Below are 17,115 nucleotides of genomic sequence, written 5' to 3'. Positions count from 1 at the left end.
TTGAGTACTTGTTGTATGCCAGGTTCTACTAGGCCTATTTATATTTGAGGAAAGTTCTTAAAACTGGTTACGTTGAAAAGTTGTACAAAGATTTAAAAATGAAGCTTTTACATAAAAATGTTAAAAATACTAGTAAAACTCATTTATAATTGTTTTCAGAGTTAATATCATGGTATGATGAAGCATCACAGTTCATTATGAATTGAATGTTAGATTAATTTAAAAACACTGAAAATTGAGAAGCAGATATTGTGACAGGTTGAGAATAAAACTGCATACTGTTGCCTCAAAAATGAGGTATGATTGTCAGTTGTAGAAGCTAGTTTTGTGTGACCAGGGTTTTCCTCTTAACCTTTTTATAGATAAGAATCTTCACCAACCTGCCAGCGGTGGGTGCCTTTAGATAAATGCAGTTGGATACGGAGCTACTAAAGAAAAGAAAGAGAGCCAGGGAAGATGAGGGAAGAAAGACTTTGTAAGGAAGATTCATAAATTATAGCTGTAATTTTATTTTTTATTTTTTTAAAGATTTTATTTATTCATGAGAGACAACAGAGAGAGGTAGAGACACAGGCAGAGGGAGAAGCAGGCTCCTTGCAAGGAGCTGGATGTGGGACTCAATCCCAGGACCAGGATCATGCCCTGAGCCAAAAGCAGATGCTCAACTGCTGAGCCTCTCGGGTGTCCCTATACCTGTAAATTTATTTATTTATTTATTTATTTATTTATTTATTTATTTATTTATTTATTCATTCATTCATTCATTCATTCATTCATTCATTCATCCATTCATTTTTGCTGGGTACAGTATACTTTATTGATGGTACATGACAAGGTAGGGCTCTCCAAGCCTCTCCCCTTTCTCGGGGTCTAGGATGTAAATTGGAGGTCAGGAGATTCTCAGTGTGTTGGGGGATTAAGTTGGGGCAGGGACTCCCCAGCAGCTGAGGGCCTCTCTCTTCCTCTTGTTCTTGCTGGGGCTGGTGGTCCAGGAAGCTCTTACTCCTTGGAGGCCATGTGGACCATGAGGTCCACCACCCGGTTGCTGTAGCTGAATTCATTGTCATACCAGGAAATGAGCTTGACAAAAAGGTCATTGAGGGCAATGCCAGCCCCGGCGTCGAAGGTGGAAGAGTGGGTGTCACTGTTGAAGTCTCATGAGACAACGTGGTCCTCAGTGTAGCCCACGATACCCTTGAGGGGGCCCTCCGATGCCTGCTTTACCACCTTCTTGATGTTGTCATATTTGGCAGGTTTCGCCAGGCAGCAGGTCAGATCCACAACTGACACGTTGGGGGTGGGGACACGGAAGGCCATGCCAGTGAACTTCCCGTTCAACTCAGGGATGACCTTGCCCACAGCCCCGGCGGCACCAGTGGAAGCAGGGCTGATGTTCTGGGCAGCCCCTCGGCCGTCCACAGCTTCCCAGAGGGGCTGTCCACGGTCTTCTGGGTGGCAGTGATGGCATGGACAGTGGTCATGAGGCCTTCCATGATGCCGAAGTGGTCATGGATGACTTTGGCTAGAGGAGCCAAGCAGTTGGTGGTGCAGGAGGCATTGCTGACAATCTTGGGGGAGTTCTCATACTTCTCGTGGTTCGTGCCCATCACAAACATGGGGGCATCAGCAGAAGGAGCAGAGATGATGACCCTCTTGGCCCCGCCCTTCAAGTGAGCTCCAGCCATCTCCATGGTGGTGAAGACCCCAGTGGACTCCACAACATACTGAGCACCAGCATCACCCCATTTGATGTTGGCGGGATCTCGCTCCTGGAAGATGGAGATGGACTTCCCATTGATGATAAGTTTCCCGTTCTCAGCCTTGACTGTGCCGTGGGTAGAATCATACTGGAACATGTACACCATGTAGTTGAGATCAATGAAGGGGTCATTGATGGCGACAATATCCACTTTGCCAGAATTAAAAGCAGCTCTGGTGACCAGGCGCCCAATACAGCCAAATCCGTTCACTCCGACCTTCACCATTGTGTCTCAGGGACGCGGCTGGCACCGCATCAGAAGATGCAACTGTCTGTCGAACGGGGAAGAGCAGAGAGCCCCTATACCTGTAATTTTAGATGTTGGTGATATTAAGTAGTTTGTTCCAAAGTTGAAGTAGTGAATCAAGAACGTTGACTTTCTGCCTAGGAAAATTCTAGGAAACAAAAGTATGGATATAAAACTGGAGAAAAGGCTCATTGAAGCTCATTTTATTATCCCATTTCTATGGTAACACAATTGAAAAGCAGCAGATGCCATCTAAGTTTTCAACTTAAGTTTAGCATTTTAAGAAAATGAGTATATTATGACATTATATTTAGCTTCCTCAGGTAATTTTTTTAAATTAAAAGACTATTTTTAAAAACATTTTTAGATGCAAAATTGAGTGCAAGATATGGAAATTCCCATATACCCTCCACCCCCAAGCATGCATAGCCTCCCCCATGATCAGCACCGCCCCCCCCCACTGGAGTCGTACATGTTACACCTGATGACCCTGTATTGACACATCATAATCCCCCAGTCCATAGTTTACATCAAAGATCATTCTTGGTGGGTTTGGACAAATACATAACGACATGACATGTACCCATCATTATGGTATCACAGTGTTTTCACATACCCCGTGTGCTCTGCCTGTTGTTCCCTGCCACCTCCCTCAGCCACAGCAACCATCGATCTTTTAGGAGTTTCTGTAGTTTTGCCTTTTCCAGAATGTCATATAATAGGAATCAGTATAGTATGTGGCCTTCTTAGATTGGCTTTCACTTTGTAATAGGCACTTAACAATTCTTCTCTATTTAGGATTCTGCTTATTTATTTTTAGCACTGAATAATATTCTGTAGTCTGGGTATAGCATAGTTTATCCTTTCACTTTACCAGAGGGCATCCTAGTTTCTTTTAAGTTTTGGCAATTATGAATAAATATAATTCTCTGAGTTAGCTGCCATAAACATCTTTTTTAGGGAGGTATAACTGACATATAATGTTACATTTATTTCAAGAATATAGTGTAATGATCACAAGAAGTCTAATTAACATCCATCACCATACGCAGTTACAAAACATTTTTTAAAGAAAAATAATTTTAAAAAATCTAGCTTTGTTTTGTCTAGGTTCATCACTTTTTCTCGTGACATATATGGAGAATTTTCATGTTTGTCATTTGTACGTCTTCTTTGGTGTCTGTTGTCATCTTTTGCCTGTTTTTAAATTGGTTTTCTTGTTGAGTTTCAAGAGTTCTTTTACATAACTATTTGTACATAACAGTTGTTTATTACATTAATAGTCTTATGAATATTTTCTTCTAGTCTGTGGCTTGTCTTCTCATTCTTGGTCTTAAGTCTCTTAATTTTTATGTTCACTCTCCCACTCTTCCTCCCCCCCCCTTTTTTTTTGCGAATATTAACTAAGGAAACTAAATTTTATACCCTACAGATATTGAGTCTTAATCAGATTAAGGTTTTGTTTGCTTATTTTTGCAAGACTGCTGTGTGTGTCCATCAGAAAACACATTAAGGCTTGGTTTCTTTCTTTTTTGTGTGAGATCTTATGAACCATTGGTAATCATTGCCAGTATTTATTTTTAAATTGCTGATTAAGTGGCAATAGTCCATTTCTTCATTTATTAAGTGAAAGATCAAAGAAACTTGTTGCATCAACATTTTGTATAGGAAATTTAGAATAAATGTTTTCCCCCCCTTTATTTACCAGCTATCCTAAATAATGAGATGGTAGTCTAGCATCCTCCAAAGTGACCAATGAGTTTAATTTTTCACTGCCATTATGAACTCATAGATTTTTATTTTTTTATTTTTTTTATTTTTATTTTTTTTTGAACTCATAGATTTAAATATACTTGATACTTTTTAGTTAATTGCAATTATTTTATTAATTTTTGGCCAGTGGGAGCATCTTCTAGTTAGCTTTGGAGTCCTTTTGACTTGATTCCAAGCATCTTGCATAACTTTTTACTTTCTTTTATGACATGGTATTTCAGCTTCATCTTGTACATATCCTGCTCTTAGACCTGGTGTCAGCCTAATGGAAATACCTAATAGTTCCATATGTTTTATTGGTAGGGTCGCATAACTTCATGTGTACTTACGTCATGACATTCAGTAGACATTTGAAAAAATACACATAAATTGAAAGAGAATAATATTTTTATTTCACTCTTAACTAATGGTTTGCCTGCTGGATACTGTATATATAAATACTTTGTAATCAGATTGGACGTAGCCACTCTTATTTCTTGTCTCATGTTGATTTTCTCTCGGTACTTTAAAAGAAAATTATGACTATTACTCCCCAAAATCCCACTTCACAAAGATATGTCATTGAAAGGAATGTAGCTCAACCTAATGTTGAAATTGAACTTCTTTTAGCTAGTAGTTTGTACAGCGTCTGACAGATGTTGGGTACTCTCTTTGTCTCAAATTGAAGATACCCCATGGCTGTATATGACTTGGCTTATGATGCTCTGGGTGTCTCAGTGCACTGCTTGGGAACCATAGACTAGATACTGCCCAGTTTCTGTTGTAACTAGTGGTGTGCATTTTAAGTTTTTGTTTTGTTTACTAATCTCTATACCAACCTGCGGCTTGAATTCAAAACCCCGAGATCAAGAGTTGCATGCTCTTCTGACTGACTGAGCCTCCCAGGTGCCCCCAGTGGTGTGCATTTTATTTTATTTTATTTTTTTAAAGATTTTATTTATTTATTCATGAGAGACAGAGAGAAGCAGAGACATAGGCAGAGGGAGAAGCAGGCTCCCTGCAGAGGCTTAATGTGGGACTTGATCCTCAGACCCCAGAATCACGCCCTGAGCCGAAGGCAGACGCTCAACTGTTGAGCGTCCCCAGGTGTCCCATGGTGTACTGTTTAAAAGTTATTGTTAAGGTTTTTTGATTGTTCCATTCTCCAGTTAGTTTCTCATTTAAGATTTACTTGAGAATAGATTATGTGATTATGAAATGTGACAGGAACCCATCTCCCTCCATCCCCCAAGGAATATACCATTCCTTTAAAAATGGTTTGTTTATTAATTACTGAAGGATATATTTTTTAAAGATTTATTTATTTATTTATATTGACACGGAGAGAGAGAGAGAGAGAGAGAGGCAGAGACACAGGTAGAGGGAGAAGCAGGCTCCATCCGGGATCATGCCCTGGATTGAAGGTAGCGCTAAACCGCTGAGCCACCCAGGCTGCCCCTTACTGAATGATATTTATTATAATTTTTTAAATGAGAAAACTTTTTTTTTCTTTGTATTAGAGTGACAGCTAGTGATAGCACTTTTGGTTTTGTTTAAAGGCTTTTGTTTAAAGGTTTTGTTTAAAGGTTTTTCTTTAAAGGTTTTGTTTAAATGTCCAGTGTGCATTTTCCCCTGATACTTAATAAATGTATATATTCTTTGATTTGGACAGCTGTATGTAAGACTGAATTGTGTCCTTCCCAGTCTTTCACTTTGTAGGCGGAAGGTGGAATTATTTCCTGTGTGTTTTGGATGCTCATTTTCTAACAAATGACATTTTTTTTTTAAAGATTTATCTATTTGTTTGAGAGAGTGTGTGTGTGCATGTGTGCGTGCTTGCACATGAGTGGGGGGAGGAGCAAAAGGAAAGAGGGGAGAGGGAGCACCCTCCTCCCTGAGTGGGGAGTTGAACATGGGGCTGGGTCTCAGAACTCTGAGGTCATGACCTGAGCTAAAACCAAGAGCTGGACACTTAACTGTGCCACCCAGGTGCCTCAACAACACCTGACCTTCTAATCCTCAGAGTCTGAACTTTCACTTTAAAGCTTTGCTCTTTATTTTATTATTATTTTTGATATTGAAATCCAGTTGATACACAAGGTTACATTAGTTTCGGGTGTATAGTATAGTGATTCCACAAGTCTATATGTTATATGATGCTCACAAGTGTGGCTACCATCTGTTACCACACAATGGTATTACAATACCATCTACTATATTCCCTGTGCTGCTGTACCTTTCTTGCCGGTGATTTATTCGCTCCGCAACTGGAAGCCTGTACCTCCTACTCCTCTTTACCCATTTTGCTCAACTGCCCGCCCCCCTCCCCTTTGGCAGTCATTAGTTTTGTTCTCTGTATTTATGAATCTGTTTCTTATGCTCTTCAAATTTTGGTCTCATCTGGAGGTTGATTTTACAGATTGAGTTAAATCAATTTCTTGAACTAACATTAGTTTTTTGTTTTCTTGTCATTAGTTATATGGTGGACGTTGGCATTGAAAAGGCATTCATGCATTAATTTTCATTACAATGAACTTCAGAATTTTACATTTTAAAATTTTATTTTGGGGCACCTGGTGGTTCAGCGGTTGAGTGTCTCCCTTTTGCACAGGACATGATCCCGGGGTCCTGGGATCAAGTCCTGTATTGGGCTCCCCATGAGGAGCCTACTTGTCTCTCTGCCTATGTCTCTGCTTCTCTCTCTGTCTCATGAATAAATAAACAAAATCTTTAAAAAAAATAAATAAAATTTTATTTTACACATATGTCTTGTCTTAGGTATATTGCTCTAATCAGTGACACTGAGAATGTTGAGAAGCTGAGTGAGAAACATGAAATCACCATGTCATTTAGTGAATTTCTGTGAGTGACATGGGGGACTCTAAATGTATATTTGTTTAGATAAGCATCTGGGGATAGAAGAGAAACTAAAGATTAAGCCTGGTGGTAATATACAAGAAAAGTACAGAAAAGAAACAATAACTCTTGTAAAGAGTAAAATTTCTATTAAAGTACAGCTATAAACAAATATTAGTAAATTTGAAAGAACTGATTATATAACAATCTGAGTTGGATGGCAGTTGGTCTGTGGGGATGTGCATGATAAATTATTGTCAAGCCTGTAAATGTGAATGCTAGTTTGCATTTACTGGACACAGATCGTAAACTTCAAACATACTATCATGGGTTGTTGATAATATCATTCACTGTTGATATGAACCTCTCTAAACTTTATCTGCTTCATCTGAAGGATTATAGCTATCCTATTATAAGCTTAAACAATTTTATGGTAATATTCCTATTTTAAGGGAAATCTCTTTTTCTTTTACTTATTTCTTTTTAATTTATTAAAGATTTATTTATTTGAGAGAGTGTGTGTATGAGTTGGGGGAAGGGCAGGAGAGAATCTCAGACTCCCCACTGAGTGAGGAGCCTGACGTGGGGCTCAATCTCAGGGCCTTGAGATCATGACCTGAGCCGAAATTAGGAGTTGGACACTTAAGTAACTGAGCCACTCAGGCACTCCTTTTATTTTATTTTGTTTTGTTTTGTTTTGTTTTGTTTTATTTTATTAATTTTATTTTATTTTATTTCATTTCATTTCATTTTTTATTTTTTTTAAGATCTTATTTATTCATGAGAGACACACAGAGAGAGGCAGAGACACAGGCAGAGGGAGAAGCAGGCTCCATGCTGGGAGCCTGATGCAGGACTCGATCCCGGGACTCAGGGATCACGCCCTGGGTTGAAGGCAGTGTTAAACTGCTGAGCCACCTGGGCTGCTCCTTTTATTTGATTTTAAAATAAGATTGGCAGTATTCTTTTTTTGTAAGTTATATATTTTTTTGTTTTATTTATTTTTAAAGATTTTATTTATTTATTCATGAGAGACACAGAGAGAGGAGGCAGAGACACAGGCAGAGGGAGAAGCAGTCTCCATGCAGGGAGCCTGACACGGGACTCGATCCCGGGTCTCCAGGATCACATCCTGAGCCAAAGGCAGACACTCAACTACTGAGCCACCTAGGCGTCCCTGACTTTTTTTGTTTTAAAATTGTTTCAGAATAATTCATAAGATAGTTTAAGATACCAAATAATACCTGTGCAGAGTTACTATAGCAGACTGAGGCTATTGTCCACAGGAAGACCTGCCTGCAAGGTGGATCCTTGGCTGGCAGCCAAGAACTTGACTGTTAAGTTCCCTATGGTACATAAAACTTTTCCTAAATGAGAATAGTGGCTCACTGTGTCTCAACTGTTGATAAAAGCAGTGCGGTATCTGCTGATGACCTGCTTTCTTTCTGGGAGTCTGGAATTCTGGTTGATGTTAGGCTCCATGGAGACCCTGGCTCAGTCTGAGGAGCTGCCTGGCAGACACTTCACGTGTTACTGTTGCTAGAAGAGTTCAGTTTGTTGCTGTGAACGCCCTGCAGGAGGATTGGAAGCTTGAGCCTGGTGTCCTCTGGATTTTTCTCTGCTTGCCTTTTCCTTTGCTGTTTTTGCTTTGTATCCTTTCACGAAATAGATATCATCCGAGAGTATGATATATGCTGAGTTATGTGGGTGACCTTGGGGACCCTCCCAAAAGCAGTACTGAAAGACTTACAATTTTCCATTGTAAGTTCTATTCCCAGTCTCATTCTTGCACCCCCCCATCCCCACCCCCCAGTCTTACTTTTTTCCTCTCAGCTAATTCTTTTGGTATTTATTTCTTTGTTTCTAAATAATATACTTAAACTGCTATTTTTTCCAGATACTAGTTTTAGGTGTGGCATATTAACTGGGTATTATGGTAGATGACTATTTAGGTTTCATGCCCTTTTCCTGAATTCCCTTTAGCCTTCTGATATAATCATCCCTTTCACAATGTTTGATTGAATCAGTGTTCATTGTTTTCATTATGATGACTGGACAAATATTGTGTAATGCGGAGCTAGGCAGTAGACTACAATTTCATTTTCTCGTCTACTTTTTTCTTTTCCTAGCAGTTAATGGTTATTTCTTATTTTTATTTGCTTTTCTATTCTGTTCTTATGACAGATTTATTCCAAAAGCCCAAAGCAGCTCTTTACCAGATCTTACTGTTCTTTTCCATGTGGTCAGAGGTCTGTAAACCCCATTGTCCCCAGGAGCTCTTCCTCTTATGTCACTGTGGACTGTGTCACTAGTTGGTCACAGGCTTGTTTTCCTGGTGCTTCCATTGCTGCTTTCCAAGGTTATGCTCAAGTTGTTGGCATTCTTGAGAAAATGTATGGGAAGTACCTTCCTTGACAGTGTGTCTGAAAATCTCTTTATTTCTACCATTATGCTTGAATGGTTGTTGGAGCTAGTTTCCTTTTAGAGTTTTGAAACTATTTCTTTACTGTCTTTAAATTTCCAGTGTTCCTGTTGGCAAATTGGCACTGATCCTTTGTAAGTGCTCTTCCTGGTTGGAATCTATTTTAGTATCATCTTTCTATCCCATTGTGCTCTGAAACTTCATAATGTGCTTCAGTGTGGGTCTCTTCTTTTATTGTGTGGGGTGCTTAGTGGTCTCTTGTGATCTGAGCACTCTTGTCCTTTAATTCTGAGAAAACTTCTTTCTATGTCATTTGAAGAACAAAATGTATTATGTGTGCAGATACTGTTTACAAAATTCGGCATTCCCAAATAATAGGTTAATACTGGGTAGAGTTTCAGTATGTAGTGTATTAACTATAGAAACAACAGAAAGCTGCTTCTACTGAATTTTAGCCTGGTATTTATCAATAAAGAACGATTATAAAATACAGAATTTGACTTTTTTTTTAAAGATTTTATTTATTTATTCATGAGAGACAGAGAGAGAGAGAGAGGAAGAGAGAGAGAGAGGAAGAGAGACACAGGCAGAGGGAAAAGCAGGCTCCATACAAGGAGCCCAATGTGGGACTCGATCTCGGGTCTCCAGGATTACGCCCTTGGCCGAAGGCAGACGCTCAACTGCTGAGCCACCCAGGCGTCCCTGAATTTGTTTGACTTGTAAACTAGTTAAGCAGGTTATTGGTTTTCTGGAATAGGTCTTTTCCTCTGTTGACATTATCAAGTTTAATAAACCACTAGAGTAATTCTCAGAAGCTCATTTCGGGAGACTTTAACGCTGTGATCTTTCTTTCTTCCCTATTTAGATTACTTTGTCCTTTTGCATGGGTGAGTGATTATTACTACATGTGCTGATTAATTCTAGTTCCTGAGCAGAAAAACTATTTTAAGAATAATGTGTATCCTAGTTCTTTGGAGAAAAAGTGAATGGTTTTAAGCTACTGTTAGTTAAGTTTGAATGTAGTTTTATGAAACTTTTTTTTTTGCTTTACCTCAATTATAACTGTCATAAAAGTTAATTTAGTACTTTTTTGTCAGATACTGCAGAAGTAACATTTTTTACCTTTAGTATAGTGCAACTCCTGCATCTGTACTGTATTTTATATGCAACATACATACTTAATATTTTAATGTTTGTGGATTAGTATTTTTGATTTGTTTAACCACTGTGCTGCTAAGGTTTTGCCATCTCATGCCCATTTTTCTCTTTACAGTTTTAGTTTAATTAATTAATTAATTTTAAAAAAGATTTTATTTATTTACTCATGAGAGACACACACACACAGAGGCAGAGACACAGGCAGAGAGAGAAGCAGGCTCCATGCAGGGAGCCTGATGTGGGACTTGATCCCGGGTCTCCAGGATCAGGCCCTGGGCTGAAGGCGGCGCTAAACCGCTAAGCCACCCTGGGATCCCCCCAGCTGAGATATTGTCTAGATTGCTTGTTTCATCATTTACTGAGAGAGTTCTGTGATAATGATAATTGGGGATTTGTCTATTTCTCTCTTTAATTTTGTCAGTTTTGCTTCATGTATTTGAAGCTGTTATTAGACGTGTACATGTGTAGAATTACATCATTTATGATTGTGGGGATGTCCTTTATTTCTGCAGTACTTGTCTTGCAGTCTATTTTGTCTGATATTATAGTCACTCCACCTTTCTGATGTTATTTATATGTTTGTATGGTATATCTTTTCCATTCATTTGCTTTTAACCTTTCTGTGTAGTAATTATTTTTAAAGTGCATCTCTTGTAAACAGCAGATCACTGAATCTTGCTTCTTTGTGCACCCTGATTTCTCTGCCTTTTTATTGGAATGTATATTCGATTGCCCGTAATGTAATTATTGGTTTTAATTCTATATTACGATTTGTCTTCTGTGTAATTAATCTTTTCTTTGGAGGTTTTCTTTTTTCCTCTTTTGCTTCTGGCTTCCCATGTGGGCTCTATTGACACTGAAGTGGGGTGGCCTCATTACCACTGGGTGGTGGTGAAAATCCTAACTCTCTGATAGGCCTCTGAGACTACCTAGCAGGAATGGAGCAGGATGCTTAGTTACTTACAGTTTGGGGGTAGAAGTCCAGATTCTTCACTGGAAGAATCTCCATTGATACCCTTGCAAGAGCAGAGTACTCTTACCAATTGGCCGGTGTGAAAGGCCCAGCTCCCTACTTGGGGCACCCCATGAGGGTGCAAATCTAATCTCCCTCTTACTGGTGTGGTTCAGGGAGGGCTACAGATTTTTCGTGGTGTTTGCCTGGGGTAGACCATTATTATCTAAAAGGTTTCCTCTTGTAGGGCAGCTCCTTTCCTAGTCCTTTGGCTAGAGAGAGCAGGCATTTGTTGTTTCATCTGTGCCCATCAGTGTTTCTGGGTTTTGGACTGAATTCCAAGTCTGGGATGTAGAGGCAAAAAGAAAACTCAGGGAACTTCCAACTCTGTTCTTAGAATCCTGAGGTCCCTAACCTACTAACCTTCTTCTCTATCAGTCGGTTGTCCTTTTTTTTTTAAATCTAATAGCCAGGATTTTTAGTTGTACTTCACCAAGAGGAGTAGGGTAAGTATTCTTTCTTCAAATGTTTACAAATTTACACCCATTCTTCTTTTCCGTTAGAAGTAGAAATTTTTAATTTTTGTGTTTTTTTTCCTTACCTTTAGCTATTTCTACTCAAATTTACCATGGATCCTTGAGGCTGTGTCTGCCCATTTTTATTTGTTGAAGCTTAGGTTTGCTGTGGCTCCCCAGTGCTCAGAACAGTGTGTCCTAATGGAGACCTGTTGCTTTTAAATCATCCTGCATTCAGGCCTTCACCCTTCATGTATGCTCTTAGATCTGCCCTTCCTTCTACTCATTCCCAACTGTAGTGGAAGCAAGTCAACACATAATCATCTAGAGTAGTTTTTGTAAGATTATCTCTTGAACACTTTCTGAACAAACCTGTCCTCTTTGTCAGTCTAGGATGGAAACTGAGTAATGCTAGTGTGTGAACAGAGAGAACGTTACAAAATGCTGCAGGAAGACAGGAGGAGCACCCAGATCCATGTGTCATTGGTACATATTCCTACCCTTACTCCTCTAGGTCCCCGTTTTATCACTTCCTGGCTTTGTGATTGGTGATGACTCGGCTCCCACATCAAGGCCGAAGTCCTCAGCTGGGCATTCAGTTGGCATTCGGTTCAGAACCCACCTGTCTTTCCATGCCTCTCCTATCCTTCCCAAGAGCTGTTCCATCAGACCAGGCTTGCTGCCATCCCACAGATAAGCCCTGTGTTTCTGCTTGTGTCTTAATTTAACTGCGCTGTTCCTCCTGGCGTGAATGTGCTCTTCTGGGTGTGATACATGAAGGGCAGTGCAGTGGAAAAAATGATACTTCAGGGTAGATCCCAGTTTTACTGCTTGCTGTGTGACTTAGGGTAAGTTACTGCAGGCCTCTGAGCCTTGGGCTCCCCCTTTGTGAACCTGGCAAAGTACTTCTTTTCTCACAGGATGTACTAAGGTTAATGTATGTGAATGTTACTGAAGCCACAGGAACTCAAAATTTGGGCTCCATTGCTTTGTTTCCTTAATTCAAATGTGAGGCTAAGGGTTAGGTTCATGTCTTCTAGTCTTTGTCTCATCATCAATATACAATATGTTGAGGACATGGGAGAAACTAATTAGTTCATTAAGTAAACTTAATTTGAGTAATTTGAGTACTTCCTATAATGCCCTGTGTTGTGTTAAATGCTGGAGCTCACAAATTTGCTGGACAGGACAGACGGGTGCCCAGGCAATTAAAACACAGCATAGTGCATGCAGTGCTGGAGGTGTGTTCTGGAGATTTGGAGAGCACAGAAAAGGAGTGGTGAGGGAGGATTCCTGGAAAAAGTGTTGCTGGTAATTGATCCTGTTGTTGTTGTTGTTGTTTTTTTTTTAAACAGCTTTATTTAGGTATAATTTACATACCATAAGATCTACCCACTTTAAGTGTATAATGTGGTGATTTTTAGTAAATCAACTAGTTTGTGAGCTGTCACCACTGTCTAAATCTAGGCTACTTCCATCACTTCAAACAGATCCCTCATTCCCATTTTCAGGAGTCATGGTGAAGGATGGGTGTGCTAGAGGTGCTAGAAGGGGGGCTGGCTTTCCAGGAGTGAAGACATCGTGTGCAAAGCCAGGGGAGCTTAAGACAAAATGGCTCAGTGTGGAAGGGATGCTTATAAGCAGGTTTATTTGTGTAGTTTACAGCTGTGCTCCTTCCTGAAGCTGTGTTTTGGCTTCCTCTTTGGAGCTCAGTTTCCTCACCTGTAATACGTAACTTATGCTGTTGGGCTCTAGCTTTGCGTAAACCCTCAAATCCCGTAATTGTTAAAACTTACGATGCCTTTGATTGAAGAGAAAATGGCCTGTACTTCTAAAAAACAGTAGCCAAACAGAAAATTGAATTAGACTGATCCTTACAGATCTTTTTTTTTTTTTTTTTTTGATCCTTAGAGATCTTAAATGGAACTTTCTGATTTTTTTTTATGTTTTCCTGATTATATGAGCAATAATACATACTGGGTAGAAAATTTATGAAATGCAGGAAGGTAGGAAGAAAACATAGGTCACTTATGATATTAGGATTCAGAGAATTGTTATTAACATTCTCTTGTACTTAAGTTTTTTTTTTTTTTTTTTTTTTTTTTAGAGAGAGAGAGAGAGAGAGAATGTGTGTATATGAGAGCAGGGGAGAGAAGGGGGAGAGGGAGAGAGAATCCCAAGGCAGGCTAGAATGCTCAGTGCAGAGCCTGATGCAGGGCTCAATCTCACAAGCCTGAGAGATCATGACCTAAGCCGAAATTAAAAGTCGGACATTTAACCAACTGAGTGAGCCCACTTAGGTGCCCCTGTTCTTACCATTTTTTGCATGTATGTTCATATACTTAAATATTGATATTGTGCTATAAAGAAAGCCTTTTCTCTGTATTATTAAATAGTATTAAAAACATGATTTTAAATGCTGTATGATTTTTATGAAATTAAAAAAATATGCCCTGTACATTTTTAAAAACAACAGTAGTAATGAAAGTAATAAAAGGATATGGTAAGGTTCAAACTATGTTGAAGGAATAAAAAAAAAATCTTTCTCTCTCTCCCATTTTACCACTTTCAAGAGTTAACAGTAGTTGTTTCTTATAAGCTTTCAGAAATTGTGTGTATTAATTTATATTCCATTATGTGGGTAAATCATAATTGATCTTTTATGGATAGCCATTTAGATTATTATAGTTTTGCTCTTAGAGTTCTGAAATGAATATTTTCATGTGCACATCCATGAATTCTTGTGAAAGTGTATCTGAAGAATAATTTCCTAAAAGGAATGCCTGGATCAGAGAGTACGTTTTATATTTTGATAGATATTGCCAAATTGCTTTTCAAAAAAGATTGTGCTAATTTATACTTATGTTATCAGTACATAGTCTCATGAGTCCCTCTTTGCTTATATCTTTACCAACATTGGGTATTATGTACTTTTTTGTTCTTTGCCAGTCTGATGTTAGAAAAATGGTAACTTTTTAAGTTTATGCTTTAAAAATTAGAATTGTACTTGAACATTATTTTCATATGGATATTAGTCATTTTTCTATAAGTTGCATCATGTGCTTTGTGTAGGTATCCTGATTTGTTCATATTTTTACTGATTTCTAAGAACTCTTTGCTCTTTAAAGAACTTAGTTATTGCAGATTGCCAATTTATTTTTTTTTAATGTTTGCTTGTTTTTTGACTGTTCATGGTCAGATTTATTGATCTTGTCATTTAGGGCTTGTGGGGTTTTTAAATTGTAAGATAACCTTAAAAGTTAGTGCAAAGAGAAAATGAGTGATTCTAATAGTTTTCCAAATGAGTATTATAAGGATATTAAAGAGGAATAAGAACTGATCCAAGTAACTTTTGACTGTATATAGATTGTGTAACCTCTAAGAAAGAAAGAAGTGAACAGATCTTGAGTTCTTACTATGGTTGGCCTTTGCAGTGTCCATTCTAGTCAGTGTGCTTTGTGTGTATTTTAAGATTGAACAAATAAGGGCTCCCTTGTTTCTTTTGACATAATTGGAGTATAAAATTAAAGTTATTATCAACACAAAAACTACCTAATATAATACAGTATATAACTATAATTAAGGATCTGTCATTGTATGAATCATCAAATATATCACAACTATTGTAAATTTTAATTATGATTCTGAACTATTCATCTGTAGCTATATAAGTTGTCTTTATATAATTTATTACTTGTAATTTGTTCATAAAGGAAAATAGTAAGATTTTATGTTGATTAGAGCAATCAAAATGAAACTTCTTGGGACAGCCCCAGTGGCGCAGCGGTTTAGCGCTGCCTGCAGCCACGTCGGGCTCCTTGCATGGAACCTGCTTCTCCCTCTGCCTGTGTCTCTGCCTATCTCTCTGTGTGTGTTTCTCATGAATAAATAAATAAATAAATAAATCTTTAAAAAAAACCCAAAAAACAAAATGAAGCTTCTTACTGTGGGGACTTCTTTGTAAAAGGAGCTCTGTGTGCTACTTTGAGAACTCTGATTTTCATTTAGTTTATTTTTCTAATACTTAAAGATGCTAGTGCTTTCTTTGAAAGCTCTGAAAACTGAAATGTGTAATGAGTATAACTTGAGATGATAAAATGAATATTTTTAAAGAGGGGTCATGAAGAAAAATATTTTTGATTTGTAAATGCAAGAGTACTCAATATGTTTTGTGTGTGGGGAGGTGCTTTTGTATTTTGACTGGTGTTGATGACCTTTTTTTCCTATGTGCAGGTGTAATGGATAGGTAACAGAGAAACCCTCTTCACTGTCTCATCAGGGAGGCAGAATGACTGAGTGCTTCCTGCCCCCCACCAGCAGCCCCAGTGAACACCGCAGGGTGGAGCATGGCAGTGGTCTTACCCGAACCCCCAGCTCTGAGGAGATCAGCCCTACTAAGTTTCCTGGATTGTACCGCACCGGCGAGCCCTCTCCTCCCCATGACAGCCTCCATGAACCTCCTGACATAGTATCTGATGATGAGAAAGACCATGGGAAGAAAAAAGGAAAATTTAAGAAAAAAGAAAAAAGGAGTAAGTGCCATTTTTATATGTGCTTTTGATATATTTCAGATAAACTTTTACTCAAATTACATGCACCTGCTATTTTCTGAGACAGTGTTCAAAGACTCTTGTTTGACATTGTCTGTTCTTTTCTGGATCTCAATTTTTGTTTAGTAGAGCTGTATTTTAGGGTCTTACTCTTGCAAATAAAAATACCAAATTTCCAGAAATGGTAAAGTTTTATGATGAAAGTTTCTTATATTGATTATTTTAAATAATGCATAAAAAGTAGATACTGGAGTTTCACCCTTATATAGAATATTACTTTCTTGGCTAGGTTGTGTAAGCCAGTTGCAGTACTATACTTTATTGGAACTGTAAAAAAAAAAAGTAGTTATTTGTTTGTCTTAAGCAAATGCTATAATGCATTCTATTTATAGTTCCTATTCAGTAGGAAAGATGAATTTTTTAAAATTTAATTTAATTTATTTTATTTATATTTTTTTTATTTTTTATTTTGGAAAGATGAATTTTTTAAGCATAGCACCTTAGTATGTTAAAAGCAGATCAGGTGAGTTATTTTCAGTATTGCTTTATTTGGAGTTTTATGGTATTTTTAAGTTAATTTGTTTTTTGAAGCATAGCACTAAGAATGCACAAATTGTATATAACTTGAATGAGTTATTACAAAAAGGGTGTATGTCCTGAAATTATAAGCCTCTGGGAATAGAGCATTATCAGCAGCTTAGAAATTCCTTTCCATTATCCCTTCAAAGGGAATCTTCCACCCTTCCCAAAGGTAAACTGCTTTCAATATAGCTTGAAACTCCCTGATTTTGAATTTATCTAACTGATACCAGATTTCCTTTTGCATCTAGTTTCTTTTGCCCAAAGTTGTATTCATTAGATTCATCCATGTTATTCTATGTGGCAGTAATCTGTTCATTTTTAT

At 38.1% G+C, this 17,115-nt stretch overlaps 1 protein-coding gene and 1 pseudogene across 4 annotated transcripts in view; one reads left to right on the top strand and one right to left on the bottom strand.

The window, feature by feature from the left end:
• RALBP1 (ralA binding protein 1) overlaps positions 1 to 17,115 on the top strand; it is a 54,696-nt gene that overhangs the window by 15,233 nt on the left and 22,348 nt on the right. For all 4 annotated transcript variants that reach the window (XM_077899967.1, XM_077899969.1, XM_077899966.1 and 1 more), the window contains exon 2: positions 15,895 to 16,193. In XM_077899967.1, the coding sequence (XP_077756093.1) occupies positions 15,950 to 16,193 (244 nt within the window). In that variant the 5' untranslated portion in view covers positions 15,895 to 15,949. The remainder of the gene's footprint in view (positions 1 to 15,894; positions 16,194 to 17,115) is intronic.
• Positions 803 to 2,133, bottom strand: LOC144315100 (glyceraldehyde-3-phosphate dehydrogenase pseudogene; annotated as a pseudogene).

The sequence above is a fragment of the Canis aureus genome, chromosome 6, assembly GCF_053574225.1.
Source record: "Canis aureus isolate CA01 chromosome 6, VMU_Caureus_v.1.0, whole genome shotgun sequence".
NCBI classification, from domain to species: Eukaryota; Metazoa; Chordata; class Mammalia; order Carnivora; family Canidae; genus Canis; species Canis aureus.
The sequence above is the reverse complement of the archived record's forward strand: the minus strand, read 5'-3'. Positions and strand labels throughout refer to the sequence as shown.